The following is a 16,797-nucleotide window of genomic DNA, read 5'->3' as shown; positions in this document are numbered from 1 at the left end:
GGTAAAGATTACATTTAGTGTAGTGTTATGAGTCAAATTGGATAATCTCAAAAATAATGGACAATTATTTAAGAATAATTTATAATCAAATTGAATTAATATCATGAAACTATGAGAAGACACAACTTTTGCCCTAATAGTAAAACTACCAAATCACTTGACAATGCAATAATCTTTTAAGGATGCTCAGGTGAGGACACCCCCCTTCACTTGCAGGATACCTCCCTTGCTGTATTGTAAAATCAGATGAAGCAAAAATCATCACATGATCAATGAGCTTGATTGCTTGATCGATTAAACATCTTGATTGTCATTTTCTGTCGCAGGGATGGAGCTTTTTCTTTGTAAGATCGGCAAAAGGCATTCTGATAAATGTTGGCAACTGCAAGATGTGGTGTACAGATGAAATATCAAAGTGGTACATCTATGTTTTTGTCTCAAATGGCTTGAATCACAATGACTGCTATAATATTCAAATGATCTCAAAAGGAGGACAACTTGGCTTATTGTGGCCTTCTTGATGATATCCACCAGTTTTTTTCTTTTGAGGGAAAGCAGAACCCTCTTTCACGTACTCTAAACCAGTCAAAACCTGATTGATCTTGTTTGGGAGTTCAAAGTGGCCCCAGAAGGCCATCCTACCTGATGCTCATTGGGATGAAGGAAGTTTGTTTTCCAGGGTGCGGACGCGGCTGCGCAAGGGGCTTGGTTAAGCTAAATTGAATGTGAACTGTCCTGTTGACTTTTCCATTATCATGTAGGTACATTTCAAATTACTGTTTAATATTTGAAGTTCTTTTGATGACCAGCCTACAGATGGGCGTCATATCTGATAAGTAGAGATACTAACTTGATGGATTCTTAAAAATTGTGGGCTCAGAGAAAGTTTATTTACAATCACTATTTGACACTACCATTAGGATTGTTCTTTCAAGCTTCCCTAAACTTTCTTACTTCCCAGGATATCATGACATGGTTCTTGTCTTTCTTGTGACTCTTGTTGACCTCAAAGTATGGACACAATCAACAATGGTAAAAAGTGAAATTATGATTTTGAAAGAATCACAAGCTTCTATGAGTATGATTAACAATTGGACTTACTCACCTTCAAACGCTTCACTCCATTGAAATTGTGAGAGTATGACCACTCATCCAAATCCCATCTTGGGATATCTGAGGTCTGCTTTTGATTCTCAGATGGACCGCTGTTGCATTTTACGTGCACTCAAAGAAAGTGATTGGTCAGGATCAATCCCTCATGTATTAATTTTTTCCCAGTTGCATACAATACAGGCAGTGGGGTGTCCTGCGAGTGAAGGGGGGGGGGTGTCCTTGCATCAGAATCCTTTTTTGATTTTTCTTGATCAACCCTATAAATTTATTACCACAACACCACAAAAGGGACTCTGTTGAGTTAACCAAAAAAGTTACATATATTTCATTTCCAAAAACTGGCCCTCACACCATACAATAAAGACATAAACCAGACAAACAGGCAAATCAGCCTGAAGTGTTAAGCTTAACAAAGCCCCTCACAAGCGTGTTTGCCACTCCTTTGAAGAGGGGCTTAGGACAGACTCAAGTTTTTTGGCCGAGGAGCTCCAAGAGTTAAGTCTCCTTATTTACTTTTTTCAGATTTTCATCTACACCTCTCCACAAAAAGTTCCAGAATTTGCATATTTGTTCTCCAAGTATTTCTACATATTTTGGTGTGCGTTTCATGTGATTCTGAAACAGACTGCTCTCAACAACTTGAGAGCTGTGTAAGAACTGGGCCTTACGTCCCCTTGTGATGGCCTAAGATAGCCTAAGCCGTTGGGAGATGCCTCCGATGAAAGTTTGAAGCATATAAGATGCTGATGTTACATCACAAAATCAAAGTACTTCCTTTCAATGTGAACCATCATACGGGGTACCAAATTATGTAGCAAGATGTGGAGAACAACATATCCAATTTCTGGAACTTCTTGTGGAGAGGGGAAGTGAAAAATTTGAAAAAAGTACATAAGGAGACTTGATCCCTGGAGCTCCCCCGCCAAAAAACTCGAGTCTGTCCTCCATCTTCGAGGGCGCGGGAAACGCGCTCGTGAGGGGCTTTATTAAGCTTACTGAAGTGTAAGTCCTAAGAATTACCAGAAACAAATCATAATGACAACATAGAGAAGTACAAAAAGGATATAAAGATAGATGGAATAGTGGATCCATGAGAGTAGAGACTTAGTTAAGTTTGTGGTTCCTCATGATTCTTCATGAGCCACCCGCCCACTAAAACCTTTCTCCGACAGGCAGTCTGCGACCTACCACCGCCCACACCAGGTCAAAGCCTTAACGAGGCAAAGATTTAGAAAGAGATTGCTTAGAAAAACAAGGAATATAAGTGTTATAACAGAGAACTAGACACGTCACAGTCCAAAGATGGAGTTATATGCTGCGTAGGCACACAGGCGGTCGGTTTCGCTTTTGCTGTCCGCGTGTTCAGATCATCGATGAAAAAGTTAAAATTTACTTACTGTCGTTCCTGAAAAGGTTGCCACATCGCCCAAAAAACAAAGAGGTGGTGGTCCGTGCGCCCTGTCAGAAACAGACAGGATGGAAGCACTAAGGATGTCAAAGAACTCACCTGTCAGACAGTCGAGAAGAGACTTGAAAGGACCCTGTTTTTCCTTTTTTCCTTGCCCTCGTCCTCTTCCCACTCATCATCCGCATCATCCACCAAACCACATTCCCCAAGAATGCCTTTTATAAAATACTCCGAGGATCTTAAGCTTGTGGCAACTCGAATGGCACTTGCACGACGATCTGTTGCTGAGATCAACAACACTCTAGGTCATCGGATTTCTGATCGATCAATCAGTAGGTGGAAAGCTCTGTTTCAAGCCACCGATCGAGTTGTTGCCGATCCTTCTGGCTACGAGAAGCGAGGACGCCCACCCATCTTGAATGATGTACACCTGGCCTTACTCAACGACATAGTCACCCACTGTCCGGCGATCTACTTGGACGAGCTTCAAAAAAAACTCATCCACCTCACCGGCCTGCAGATCTCCAAATCGACTATAGCTCGCGAATTGAAAGACCGACTTGGTCTCTCCTTATTGGTTACGCGTGGAGTTCACAAAGACCAATCAATTGCTGATCGGGTACAATTTGCGAAGAAGGTGGCTGGTATTCCACCCGAGTACTTTGTTTTCATAGGTTCGTTTTTTTTCTCTTGATTTTGTCTTTGCTACATATGGTTAAACTGGCGCTTCTGTTCAAGACGAGTCTGGTGTAGTAGGTCGTGATGCAATTCGCAGGCGTAGCTGGGCTCCAACCGGTACACGAACTCTTCGTCAACTTCGATACAATGAAAAAGATCATTGGACCATTCTCCCTGCCGTGTCTGAGCAGGGAATGATCGCTGGGGTGGTGCATAAAGGGCCAGTGGAAAGAATACATGTTGAGCTGTTTCTGAGACGGAATCTGGTGAGTGCTTTTCAAAATCTCATTTCATTTCGTGATAGGTTGACAAACCTGTCAATATACTCTTTGTGGATGTCTAGCTCCCTGTAATGAACCGATTCCCTGGACCTAACTCAGTCTTAGTCATGGACAACGCAAAAATTCATCATGGCGGAATGATAGAACAAATGTGTCGTGATGCAGGTGTAAAACTCATTTACCTTCCGGCTTATTCACCTGATCTCAATCCGATTGAGAAAGCTTTCAATTGCATGAAAAAAAAGTTGCAAAGAGAAGATGTCTGGAGGGATCAAGAGAACAAATCAGAATACCTCTTGAGACTGGCTGGTCGAGTGATGACTCGCTCATTGATGCAGCCTCTCATCGTAAACAGTGGTTACACGACGTCACACTACTGGGATCGTTTCAATTCACGTTTTTCTTAACTAGTCTTGATTTTAAATGTAACCAATCCAGCTTGTCCGAGCCTTAACTTGGTGGTTCAATTCCAAGATTTCTTTGTTCCTGTTTCGTACATGTTTTGATCGCTGTTTTCTCTTTTTGATAACACTCAAAAAAAAATTCTTGTTAACTCTGTTCCTTTTTCGGATTGGTTTTGATGACTTGCTTATGCTTTTGATAACAATCAAAACATTTTTTCTAATCAACTCCTGTAAACTTGAACAAACAAGTAATTTCTCAAGCCCTACACAAATACTGTTTTGGAGTTAAGATCGATCGATTTTTTATAATCGCTTCGGAATAGGAGAACTTTTAAAATTTGAAAAACACGAAGTGATAATTTGGTTTTGTCCATTGATTTGGGTTCGATTTGGGAACTCCATTATAAAATTCCTTTGTATTCTGAAATCAAAATACTTTGGAACTGATTCCCATTCGGTTTCAGATGAAACAAGGAGGGAGTGTTGAGTTTTAAATACAAGAGTTTATTAACGGAGCATAGACTCTTTGCGATCGATAATTCAAGTTTGAAAATATCGATCGCAACGAGTCTATGCTCTGTTGATGAAGTCTTTGGATTGATTTCTTTAAGAATCACGTTTGAGAATATCAAGTGTGTGTCTTTATGATGACAAAACACCCTTTATTGCTTTGTCATCCAGTTGAAAACATGATTTGATCTATATAAATCGAAGAAGTGTTTACTTTGCAGAGTTTTTCAGAAACAAACTCGATAAGACAAAAACAAAATAAGTTTTGAACTTGGACACAAGTGGATGACAAATTTTTTAGAAAGGAATTCTATTCGTTAAACATTGTCAGAAAGATGTTTGACTTGAATCTATTGTGAAACAAATATTTGTTGTTTTGAGAGTTGAACAACTTGTTTCAATCTTCGCGGTCCTGAAACATTTGGTCAAGGTATTCGCGTTCTAGAAATTTGTAATAATCTTTAGCATAATACATGAGATCAAAGGCTGTACCGGGTTCGACACCATAATCAACGAGGTTTTTGAAATTGATAATTTTTGGAAATAAGAATTTATCAAAGTTTCGTATTTTCTTGGCCTGTAACACCTTCGTCACTTCTTCGACTTCGTCTGGCGGCACACAGGCATATAGTAGGTAGTCTCCCAAAGTTGTTCGACTCTTGAAACCTTCCAAAAGATCACGATCGATAGTAAAGTCATAATGGCCTTGTAATTCAGAGTAGGGACAGTCTGTTTGGGTTTGGGTTTCCTCTGATTTAGTTCTTTTGGAGGGCTTCATCGGTGTGGTAGATTCGATGGGACGTTTAATGAGTTCCCACTTGAAACCATCCAGTTTGGGTGGGTTGTGTATGGTGACACCGGTAGTACCCTTCGCCTGTATATATATTATAAATACAAACCACGTAAGTTTAGGGGTGACGTGAAATCAAAGGAATAACGCAAGGAATAACCAAACGTACTAGTTCTTGTGCCCACAAATACAAGTGTTCAAAGGTCAATTGCATCACTTTGCAATTGTCCTTTGGATGGTGAACACGATAACCTTCTCGGGTGTTGTTTGAGCCTGTGCCATACTCTTTCATTAGAAGAGCGAGTTGTACATCTGTTGGATCCTCGGGAATCGTAATCGCAAGCTCTGAATTACTAGGTTCATTTCCGGTATTCTTGATCGTTTGGGCAACCAGCCTGGCCTGAGATTTCGAAAGTTTCTGTTTTCAAATGAGTTGGTCAGATCAAGAATCTACGGAATAACTTAAGGTGATGACTCACTTTCTCATCTTGTAGGGCTCGCTTTGCAGGGTCTTCCATTGTCACTACGATTCCAGGCTCATTTTGGGGGGCTAACTCAACCGCCTTGAAGAATGATTTCAATTGTTCTTCCGTCTTAACTAAAACCGCCTTGCCCTTTGCATACACAGTATGACCAGGTATGTAAATCTGAATGATAATTCCACCAATGCCATCGGCTCCCTCCAAAATCGAACTAATACCATCAGAATCTTCGTCAATGTCAATATCATCAGCCAGTTTGAATAACTTTTGTTTGAAAGCCACAAATGCAGTTTCAGTCAGGTCCAAAGAGCGAGTTCCTGTCACCTCGTGTGTGAAATAACTTGAGCGCGAGTTTCGGCCTTTAGGTCCATTGGAAGCCTTGCTTGGGTCTACTGGTTTCTTAGTGCGGTAGATGAAGGTGAACGCAAAATCACGGATCTTTTTATCTTTTTGAGCTACAGCTACATAGAGGAATATGTATAAGCTACATGAAAATCACGATCAATAGTGAAAGAGTGCCTAATGGCGTACCTTTTGATGGACTTTCTTGGTAAATCTCGTCGGGGCTGGGCAATTCATTGTCATCCACGTTGAATTGGACCGTTCGGGTGTGAGGCCTAATGCCTGTTTGAAGAACAGGGTATACAGAGTCCACACGCTCGGCTACATAGACAATGATGTTCATCAGAACGAGAATATAGACAGGCTACATAGGCATTGAGATGGACAACATACCTGCATGTTTCAAAGGACTTTCTTGAGTAAAGTCGTAGGTGTTGGAGTAATCCACATGTCGGTTATTGAAGTGAGCCTGGCCGGTGGAATCACTGATGCCAGTGGGATGATGAGCGTGGTTTACAGAATCATCCACCCACTCAACATCATCCAATCTCTCTTGACTAAACTGTACTGGCTGGAGAGTTGGTGGTGGTTGAAAGTTGGTTATGTTACCCAGCACAGGCCTTTGACGGATTGTGGTGTTCTTGGTGTAACTTGGTGGTATGTAAGGTGGTGGAAATCGGATGGGTACAAGTGGCCCCTTATAAGCTTCAACCCTGTTCAAAGGACTCCATGTCAGCAAAAATCATAATACAATTAGAAGAATCAATAATTTTCCAATTACCTGGCGTATATGTTTGTAGGGTTTGGAGGATTCATTTTTTAGATGATTTTTGCTTAAATAAAGACGTTGAAAGTGAAAATATATGGTTATTGTGAGTGGTTGGCCGTAAACTCAGGAGTGGTGGTGGTCTACGTATGTAGAAGAGGGTCCTTTCGAGGCCTTCAATTCTCTCCTTGACCTTCCTCGACTGACTGACAGGTGAGTTCTTTGACATCCTTAGCGCTTCCATCCTGTCTGTTTCTGACAGGGCGCACGGACCACCACCTCTTTGTTTTTTGGGCGATGTGGCAACCTTTTCAGGAACGACAGTATACTCGCTGGCTTGGTCAGTGTAGCGCGCGTGCGGCCCAGAACATCTAAGGGCATCACAGACCTGTTATTGCCTCCAACTTCCATCAACTAAATATTAATAGTCGCGGGTGGTCACGGCGGCAAGAGTTCCGAGCGAGAACCACGAAAGCTAAATTTGCTTAAATCTGTGCAAACAATCAATCTTAATCACTTCATTTCTTTCTCATCGGTCGGAGACTCAGAGCACGGAGCGTACGCTGCATATAAATCACCGGCTTGTGGTGTGGAAATTTTCTAAGCTCCTCACTTCCATATAATATTTTAACCGTATCCCTTCGCATTCTTATTCCTTTCATTCATCAGCACAGATCACAAGTTCCAATGGACAATCCAGTAGCTGAGGTAAGAAACGTTTCACGCAGTTCTCTGCATGATCCAGCAAAGCAGATTACAAAAAGCTGATCGCATGTACCTCTTTAGATTGAAGATGTCGTGAGGTGTATCACTGAGCCTGCTGACGCAAGTATTATAGTGAAGAATGTTGAGAAGTCAGTATAGACATACCATCAATCCTTCTTTGCATTTGTTAAACGGTCATGCTAACTGTAGACTCTACTCTAGGTACTTTACTCATGATGCTCGGATATATCACCCACTTTTCAATCAGCCGTATAGTCAAGAGAACTCATTGGAAGACTTAAAAGGAATCTATGCTATGCTGTGAGTTGACATCTTACGGTGTATGTTGATGGACCGTGGTCGTTAGACTTCTTGCTGATCGACGTCCATTCCGCCTTGTCACCCTTGCGAGACTAGTCGGCTTGGATCAAAGAGCTGCACAATAGAATTCAATTCAGTGATGTTCAACGAAGATATGACTCGAGGTTTCATAGGTCAGTCCCCGCTTGCTTCAAATACCAAATCACGTATCGTTGCACAGAAAAGCTCACTAATTCTCCACCTCCTTCTTTGCTTATTCAGATTTGTTTGAATACGGTAACATGCGTACTGCATCTCCAGTTCATGCCGCACGATTCTTGGTGATAATTTATTTGAGGAAATGTGAGGATGGAAAGTATCGGATTTACAGGTGAGAAAGTTTCTTTCACTCCCAAGAGAAATATTTAACACTTTTAACATACGACTCTTTGAATTTTAGACAAGATGATAACTTCCCGAGTGATTTAACAATCTCAGGCTTTTCAAAGATGCTGCCTGGGCTAACCACCTTGAATGACTGTATGAAAGGTACTGCTGGATTCATAGCGGCAAAGTTAGGTAGGTTTCTTTTAGCTCGTGGTTGGTTTGGTCCTTGATCTAGTCTTCGTGTCAGATACTCTTATGTCTACCTCTCTTCATCCTGGAACCCTTTTTGCAATCCACTTTGGAACCCTTTCTGGAACCCTTCGTGTACTTTTTCGATCTTGCATCTCGTTACTGTAAATAAAATCAACATTTTTTTGGACCTGTTAGACCACATTCCGAGCCTCTTATATAGTGCGAACGTCCAAAAGATACTCTATGTCAAATGTATAGGGGTTCGCCGAAGCCAAAAAGATTAAGATCAGTGAGAGGAGTTCGGAATTGTGAGAAAATGAACTAAACATTGCTCAAAATATGTGATCAATAAGGAAACTTGGAAGTAGCCTTGTTCCGAAGGATCTTAAAAAGCAAATCTTTATCAATATTCAGGTTATTCCAAGTCTTCAACCCAACCGCAGTGGTATCTACTATCAGAATACTTACAGACTTTCAATCAACTAGGATACTATTACTACCAAGTTTTCGAAATTGGGACAAAGAATATCATCGTAGCAATTAACTTTGCCGGGTTCAATCTGAATTATACAGGTCCAATCTCATCCTATTTTACGCATCAGACTCCCTGCTATTAAGAAATCCTAAAGACTCTAAAGGTAATCAAATGCAAACTGAATGTGCAAAAGCTCAATGACCTGAGATTTGTAATTCCTTTTTTCTTTTGTGACAAAGATGGCCACAGAAATTATGTATATAGTTTGTGTGCAAACTTCCTTTTATGGCAAACTTGTTTAACTTTGCTTCAAGCATTTCGGATTTCAAGACTTTTTTATATTCTAAGCCCCTTCACAGACATGATCCGTGTGATTCTCAATACCATTATCGTCTTGTCCTTTTCAGTGAGATGATCGTCATTCCAGGCTCTAGCGAAGATCATATATGGCGGCATGTGGCTTTTGTTCACTTTACTGTCCAAGCCTTAATCCACGAGGTTTTAGAAGCGGTGAGATCAGATACAGCAAAAAAAGGTGACATCCTTGGATACAACTTGTTCATGTATGCAATCATTTTTCCCTAGCTCTCATGTTTAAAGTTCATAATGGATAGCTTGATGTTGTAAATCAAGGTTATTTAAGACTTCTGTTGTAGATTATTATGATATTCATAATTAGCACTCAGCCCTGAGAGGACAGATGAGTTTCAAGAAAAAAAGAATCCAAAAACACTACTAGGATTGGCACGATGCAGGAATCGCTTTTATTTTTGAGAGCACAGATCAATAAAAAGATAAGAAAAAAAGATAACACGATCAAATTGGGTGATAAAAAGCAAAAGATGCTAGTGAAAATCAATGTGATGGTTGTTAGTCTGCTTTACCACACACATAGAATACACAAAGAAGAAGATAATCAAAGATAAAACAAGAAATACTGAAAAAAGATAGGGGTATGTGATATGAAAACTTTTCAAGACGAGGTAAGTCAACCTACCTGCTTTTTTGCTGCTGTTGTTGTTGCTATTATGAATGAAATCAAGCGTGATCATAAACCACAAAGTCAGGAGTCTGACGACGTCTTCAAGAACGCATTGTCCAGAGAACAACTTACCAGTAGCGCTAACAACTGTTGAACGGCGACTTGAGGAGAAGGATTTACAGGCGCCTCTGATTGTACGTTTCCAACAGTACCAGAGGCAGTTGGCGCGCGTGTAGTGGCTGTAGCAGTGGCAGGGTACACCGTACTCATAGCTCTAGGGCCGGTAGGGACTTCATTCGATGCAGGGGTCGCAGAGGCATTTGTTGGTGCGCCATAGACCGGTAATTGAAATCCATTAGAGGGTGGATATGCTGCAGCTGAGTCCTGACCAGGGAGGATCGCTTTATTGGATGTATCAGGTAATGCCGTGTTCGAAGTGGCAGCAGCTGATGCTTGTCCTAAGAGCGCCAAGATCGCAGGTGTCAATTGTCCAGCTCCAGGGACCGATGGTAAGGAGCCTGAAGCAACGGCCGAAGGCTGAGAACCATTTGGTTGATGAGTCTGATCTACTGGAGATGAATATGACAGATTGAGTACAACAACGATGCATACAGGCAAATTTGGAGCCATTTACCTGTGATGTGATTGACTAGGTTTGGAACCTGACCGTAAGGAGAGTTTGCAGGAATTTGACTGGCTGGAGTGCTCAAACCTAGTAATGCGTTTGACGTCGATCGATACATATTTTCAGGAATCGAAGATTGTGTAGGATACGTTGATGCATAACTATTAGATGCAGCTGGGTTGCCCAAAGTACCATACATGGACTGTGTGCCTGGATTGGACATTGGCGCGCTTGACGGATTAAGCTGTGAACCTGGGTGGGCTTCTGGCGTAGGTGCCACTGCCAAGCCGCCTACCTTGGTTAAAGAAGCGAGCAACTGTAATATGGATAGCTCTTGGTCAAGGATCCCGATAGGAAATATCAAATTGGCATACTTATCGAGGCACGTACGTCTTGGACTTTTTGTGCTTGATTGAGACGGCTTCCTCCGCTCTCACCAGAGATGTTTGGGATGGGATAACCATTTCCCATGCTTTGGGTGTTAGGAATGCTTGAATTCGCAAAAGACATATGAGAGGGATCTTGGTTCATGTGACTGAATGAATTGACACCGCCATTGAAGGCGTTGACGGCATTAGAGCCTGATGGACCTTGCATCCTCGAGGCATTGTTATAATCACCTCCATAAGATGTCGAGAAAGGATGTCCAGGATTCGCTTGTCCCATGTCTGCAATCAAAACAAGTCACGTCAGAACGCAGGATGGCATCAGTAGCATACTAGGCGACCTGTCTTACCGAGCTGAGAGCCGTTATCGTAACTGTTGTCACCATATCTATAGCCTCCGCCTCCATGACCTGCGTGGGCAGGAGGACCACGCCCATAATCAGAAGCTCCATTCCTGCTGTTATATCCATATTCTTGGTCGTAATGTGTGGCACCACCCGAATGCCCATCGCCTCGGTGATCTCCTCCCCTCATGTCCCTAGGCCTATCAAGCAGCATAATAGCTCGTCAGAACACAAACTTGATGTTCGAGAGTTGACTAGACAATCTTCTTACAATCTAGTTTTAGGTACCATTCCAGTGTCCCAAGAAAACTTGAGATCTAGCTTTCCTCCAAGATATTGAGAACCGACCAAATCATCATGGGCAGCTTCACAAGCTCGACTATCCCAGAACTCTATAAATCGTTGACTGCGGTCCGGTAGTAATTCCACAAAGGTTATTAGTGATAGTGACAAGGTTGGGAAGCTTGCTGAGGTAAAATAAATGATATAGAAATGCAGGGCTGACTATGGAGAGTCTTTGAAATGTTTAATACTTCTGATCTCGCCGTATACGCTGAATTTGTCGTTTAACTCCCCATCGTCAATTGCTCGGTTGGCACCACTGATGGCGAGAAAAAGGGTAGCCTGGTTTTTGTCTCGGTCGCATCTTCTCTCTAACTCGTTGTCTTTAGGTAAGGAGTAATGTACGTCGATCTTTACACAAGTTGAAGAATTGAAACGAGGCAATCAGCATCATGCGGTGAGCCTTGCCATACTTGTAAGAAAGATGTTTGAACTCACTGGTCTTCCTGATACTTCGCTACCTTGTAGTTGTTCTTTAGCCATAGTTGCAGCTCGGACATCATACTGATGAAGGGTAAAGATATCTGCATCGTCGCTAAAAATTGTTTGAGGACATTATGAAAACTCACGTATGTGATGAATACCATCCCGCGATTAGAGATCAAGTCGAAGAAAGTCTTAATCTCTCCCATTTGATCGAATTTCTCGCGTACTTCCATTGGGTTTGTCTCATACTTTCAGAATGCACACAAAAGATGTCAGTCTTCAGTCAAAAAGGGTATCACAGAGGACTCCAATCCCAAGCGTACACTCACCTTGACGTTTCGTACAAACAGTGTCCGACAAGGTCTTTCTCGTTGAATGCGCTCGTCAATGGAAAGGTCGCGCTCGTCTTTACATACGAAAGAGGTAATGTCAATGAGTCAAATTCTATGATGGAAGCTACATGGCGCAGAGGCAAGATCTTGTACAAATAGTGATGAGATGATAGTTGCTTATTCAGTGCGGCAAACTTGGCTCTTTGCCCTCTGAAGTCACGTCCCATTGGTCATGACTTCGTGAAAAGGATCTAGAGAGACCAACCCAAATCACCGTTGAGATTGTGGTGCTGAATGGTTATCTTCATCTCATTGAAAGGTTTGATAGAAAGTAATGATGATCCTGATCATGCTTGGTTGTGGAGCCAATGGAAGTTGGACTTCAAGTATCGTAACGGTGCAATCCAAATATCAAACTCGGGTCGATATATATAACAGAAGCCGTATTGTATGTGAGGTCTTGATTCAATCAAGTCTTGAAAGTGCAGATATGTATGCAAAAGATAAAGGCCACTTCGAACATAACGCCTGATTAGACCAGCAACTGGGCAAGTTTTTCGTTACGGCGAACTTAACGTCGAACAGGTTGGGCTACTTCAATCTCAATCCATGAATTCGAGGACGCGGGAGTGATTGGCGTATTGGACGCACGATAGGTAGTCAATGCGAAGATGCCTGATTGGGACGTTGCTGACTTGAAGTTTATCATTCCGGCTCAAGTTGCGAAGAGTAAGAGCAATGCGTAAAAGCATCGCACATCTCGGAGGAGTACAGATGGAGGTTTCAAGAAACAAAGCGGGGAAAGTGACAATGATCTTTACAAAGAGCAGCTCACCGACATCGCCTCTAGACATTTGACCCTTTACTTTGCCTCTTGAACCTCTGCCTCTTCCACCCTTCCCTCCTCGACCTCCAGTATACATGCTCGTGGGAGCATCGTGCTCAAATTGTCCAAAATCACCGTAACCTCTGCCGCTTGATGAATCATTTTCCCAGTTTTGTCCTGGGCCGCCATGGCCTCCTCGCCGACTGTGCCAAGCACCAGAGGGTCCTGAGGCACCACGTGTGGGAAATCGACCGGAGGATCCGTTTCTACGATGACCACCACCACCACGAGGCTCATCATAGCCTGCGTATGGATGATGACGGCTCATTCTTGAATTGAAGGTATTGATGAAGCTTTGCGTTGAATGACTTTGGGTGATGGTAATGAGGTCTTGATCACCTCCTGAAACTTTGACAATAATTTGAGGACCTTACGAGTGATCGCAATGAAAATGCAATGAGGAACTTGAAGTAGCTCAATGTCTGTGTTTGAAAAATGTTCGAATTTTAAATGAGGTGAGGAAGAGGAAACGACTTGGAGTTGATATAAAGGGTAGCGGCTCGTAAGATCGGCAAAGGGCAGGCAAGCTTGAGGAGGTATAGCACCAGACCACGATACACGGTGTGATACAAAGTGATGTTCTTTCCGAGCGTGACTGATGTTTCTAGATGGCAGAGACGCACAAGACGTGTACTGGGCTTGAACTGCTTTGAATCTTTGAATAAAGTGACGAGATCAAAATTAGACGATATGGCAATGGCAAACTTAGCTTGAGGCGTTAGGGAGGCTTTGATGTGCAAGAGCGGGAAGTGATAGAAGAGATAGTTGATAACGTGATGTGAAATGAGTATGAGCAAGTCTTAATTTCTCCAGATTCGATCAGTCAGTCCTGAGGGCAGTTGAGAATGCGACTCCGAGTTTCGAAAGGCGATGGACGAAAGAATTCAAGAGCAACCTGATGCGAAAGGGGATCGTTTGAAAGTCGGAGGTAATCACAGGAGACGAAAATCTCCACGTCTGGGAATGATTTGAGTAAACTTATGAGCTCTGGATAGGTCCACGCAATGTTCAACCGGTTGATGAAGAAGCTTGAGTTGATATCAAGTTCAACTGATGATAACTTTTGTAGTCAACGTGATGGTGATGAAAATAAAAAAGTGTAAAATGAGAAGGCAGCGAGCAGATGATACTCAAACTTGATCAGAGGTTTTAGGAAGGGGCAAACAGCGCCCAGCCACCGATCTGAAAAATCTTGACTCCACATCCTTGACCACAAGTCCGAGTCATCCCGACTGTGATATGTCGACCCGGTGTACCCTAACCCCATATCAAGTTTCAACCCTCGATATACAGCTGTTCCAACAATAGGGGTATTTACAGTCGTTTTCAAAATGCTTGTCACAAATTCACTGCCAAATGATCCCAAATCGCTCGAGTTTTGCGGGCAAATTTGGACAAGCTTTTTGCAAACGACTGTACACAAACCTACAACTGTTGAGATCCAATTGACACAAGCACATGTGCTTTCTCCTAGATTATACATATATCAGATGTACCGCAATCTTCTTCCATATACCACCCACTTCGGTAACGCATATGTAACATATGCGACCGAATATGCACCACCAAAAAAACATATCGAATTTCGGTTGTATATATGACCCGGAAAACCAATTCGGTAAACCAAAGTACAACAAAACACATATACGTATTTTGACATTTATATGTAGAATTTGTACATATTCTCCAAAACGACTTTCCATCGTTTTTTTTATGAATCTTCAACAGATATCTTTTCGATATCTTTCATCTCAAAGTACCGATTCGTCTTTTTTGTACTTCACCGAAAAAAATCAAAGTTTTTTCTTTCTTTTTCTCTCATCACAAACAACCTCAACGATTCAACACCTCAAGTTCAAACAATTCAATCACAAATCTGGTCAACTCATCTTTATCTTCCCTTTCATCAAAGCTCAAAGTCGACTTCAAGCTATCCTTCAAGCCACTTTCAACTTAAAAATCTTCACTTGATTGTTATTCAATTAGTTCTTCAATCCATTTCCTTATCAATCTCGACATGCCGGCCTCCACCAACATGTCTCAATCAGTTGAAGACAGTCCGATCGTCTCAACACCCTCATCCAAGTGCGAATGGACCAGTCAGCAAGAATCGAAAATGATAGAACATCTTACAAAAACTCAAAGAAATAATAAAAGTAATAAAGGTTTTTCTAAAGCAACTTGGGCAGCAGTCGCAACTGAATTGAAGGGTACTGAAGGCGCGACTAAAAAAAAGACTGGTGAGATGGTACATGCTCATTATAATGTTGTAGGTATTTCACTTTTGTCTCTTTCTTTCTACTGTATGCTGATTGTCTGTTCATTCCAAATCAAGCTTAACAAACGATACAAAGATGCGAGTGATTTGTTGAAGAAAAGCGGTGCCGGATGGAACCCCGAAACGAATATGGTCGAGCTCAGTCCCGAGATCTGGAATGAGATGGCAAAGGTACCAGTAAGTCCAGTGCATTCATACCTTCCTTCTTTTCTGATTGCTAACATTGTCACTTTCTCATCCCAGTCTGGAACTAACAAGCGTTTAGGTTGGTTCAGAAGGAACCCCTTCCCGCTTTTCGATTCTGTCGGTGTGATTGTGGATCCTGGGATGGCCAAGGGAACTCAGAAAGTCGACTCTTTTGCTCCTGCGAACAATGCTGTTGGAGATGTTGAAGAAGATAAAGAAGTTGAAAAAGATGAAGGAAATGATACCTCAAGTGGAAAGTCAATGAGCGGTGATGGAAGTGAACATGGTAGCTTAGATGAAGATCGACTTCAACGTGCGATTCAATCCGATTCAGATACACCAGCAGCTACCGCTCGTCCTGGCAACAAAGTCATGAAAGGCAAGCAATTTAAACGTGATCGATCACCAGGAATAGATTCAAAAGCCAAACCTCGTAGGCCATTTCAAAAACAAAAACGCAAGACTGCTGCACAAGCTGGTGAAGATTTCATAGATGGGATTGATGGAATCTCAGAAAAGTTTATAGCTCATATGTCGAACGATAGTAATGCAGTAGCCTCTAGCAGTTCAGCTCAGCCATATGATTTCCTCACCACTGCTACTCGAGGTTTACGCAAGCTAGGTTTAAGTCAAGATGAACTTTACAAATCGATGGAATTATTAAAGAAAGATGTCGATTATGCTAAAATGTTTGTGGGTCTTGAAGAAAAAGAGTTACAATTGGGCTGGATCCGAGGAAAGTTGGCAGGTAACTGACTGATATGTATTTGATTCAATTACAATTTTTTTCATACATGTAATCCAAGATCGTTATAAATACAATTGTAATTTCACAATTTCTATCAAGTTTTTAATTGTTTTGTGATTTCAAAGGGTGCTGTGAGCTTAAGTTGAAATCGATTACATTTTTATCGAGTTTTTATACTAAAACATGAGAATAACTTGAATGAGAATAATATTGATTTGAAATTGAAGTTACACTTTTGCTTCCTGTAGTGAATTATGATGACAGGATGCCAATAAATGAGATTACTAAATGAGATTAAAAAAGTTATACGTTGGTAAGCTTATAGATGAATCAATTTACAATCCACGGGCGCTTCTTTCTTGGCGATATTTCCGCCACATCGCTTTGGCCACTCTGGTTCTTAGCTTTTCCAGGGCCCAGAACCCCCCC

General features: G+C 41.8%; 3 protein-coding genes across 3 annotated transcripts; 1 reads left to right on the top strand and 2 right to left on the bottom strand.

The window, feature by feature from the left end:
* Window positions 1-4,985: 4,985 nt before the first annotated feature.
* On the bottom strand, window positions 4,986-6,824 carry MELLADRAFT_117730 (uncharacterized protein; the record flags this gene model as incomplete). The annotated part of the gene is made up of 6 exons (XM_007414950.1): window positions 4,986-5,060; window positions 5,354-5,602; window positions 5,664-6,127; window positions 6,198-6,329; window positions 6,402-6,721; window positions 6,790-6,824. The coding sequence occupies 6 exons, from the start codon at window positions 6,822-6,824 to the stop codon at window positions 4,986-4,988; spliced, it is 1,275 nt and encodes a 424-aa protein (XP_007415012.1).
* A 637-nt stretch (window positions 6,825-7,461) lies between these two features.
* Window positions 7,462-8,396, top strand: MELLADRAFT_110778 (uncharacterized protein; the record flags this gene model as incomplete). The annotated part of the gene is made up of 4 exons (XM_007415013.1): window positions 7,462-7,482; window positions 7,561-7,628; window positions 7,702-7,800; window positions 8,240-8,396. The coding sequence occupies 4 exons, from the start codon at window positions 7,462-7,464 to the stop codon at window positions 8,394-8,396; spliced, it is 345 nt and encodes a 114-aa protein (XP_007415075.1).
* Window positions 8,397-9,871: 1,475 nt separating this feature from the next.
* On the bottom strand, window positions 9,872-13,493 carry MELLADRAFT_78947 (uncharacterized protein; the record flags this gene model as incomplete). The annotated part of the gene is made up of 11 exons (XM_007414949.1): window positions 9,872-9,904; window positions 9,948-10,384; window positions 10,450-10,756; window positions 10,831-11,108; window positions 11,177-11,370; window positions 11,442-11,576; window positions 11,676-11,863; window positions 11,951-12,016; window positions 12,082-12,186; window positions 12,268-12,344; window positions 13,106-13,493. The coding sequence occupies 11 exons, from the start codon at window positions 13,422-13,424 to the stop codon at window positions 9,872-9,874; spliced, it is 2,139 nt and encodes a 712-aa protein (XP_007415011.1).
* Window positions 13,494-16,797: the final 3,304 nt, after the last annotated feature.

Source organism: Melampsora larici-populina, assembly GCF_000204055.1.
Source record: "Melampsora larici-populina 98AG31 unplaced genomic scaffold MELLAscaffold_47, whole genome shotgun sequence".
NCBI classification, from domain to species: domain Eukaryota; kingdom Fungi; phylum Basidiomycota; class Pucciniomycetes; order Pucciniales; family Melampsoraceae; genus Melampsora; species Melampsora laricis-populina.
Note: the sequence above shows the minus strand (reverse complement) of the source record. Positions and strands in the feature narration are given on the sequence as shown.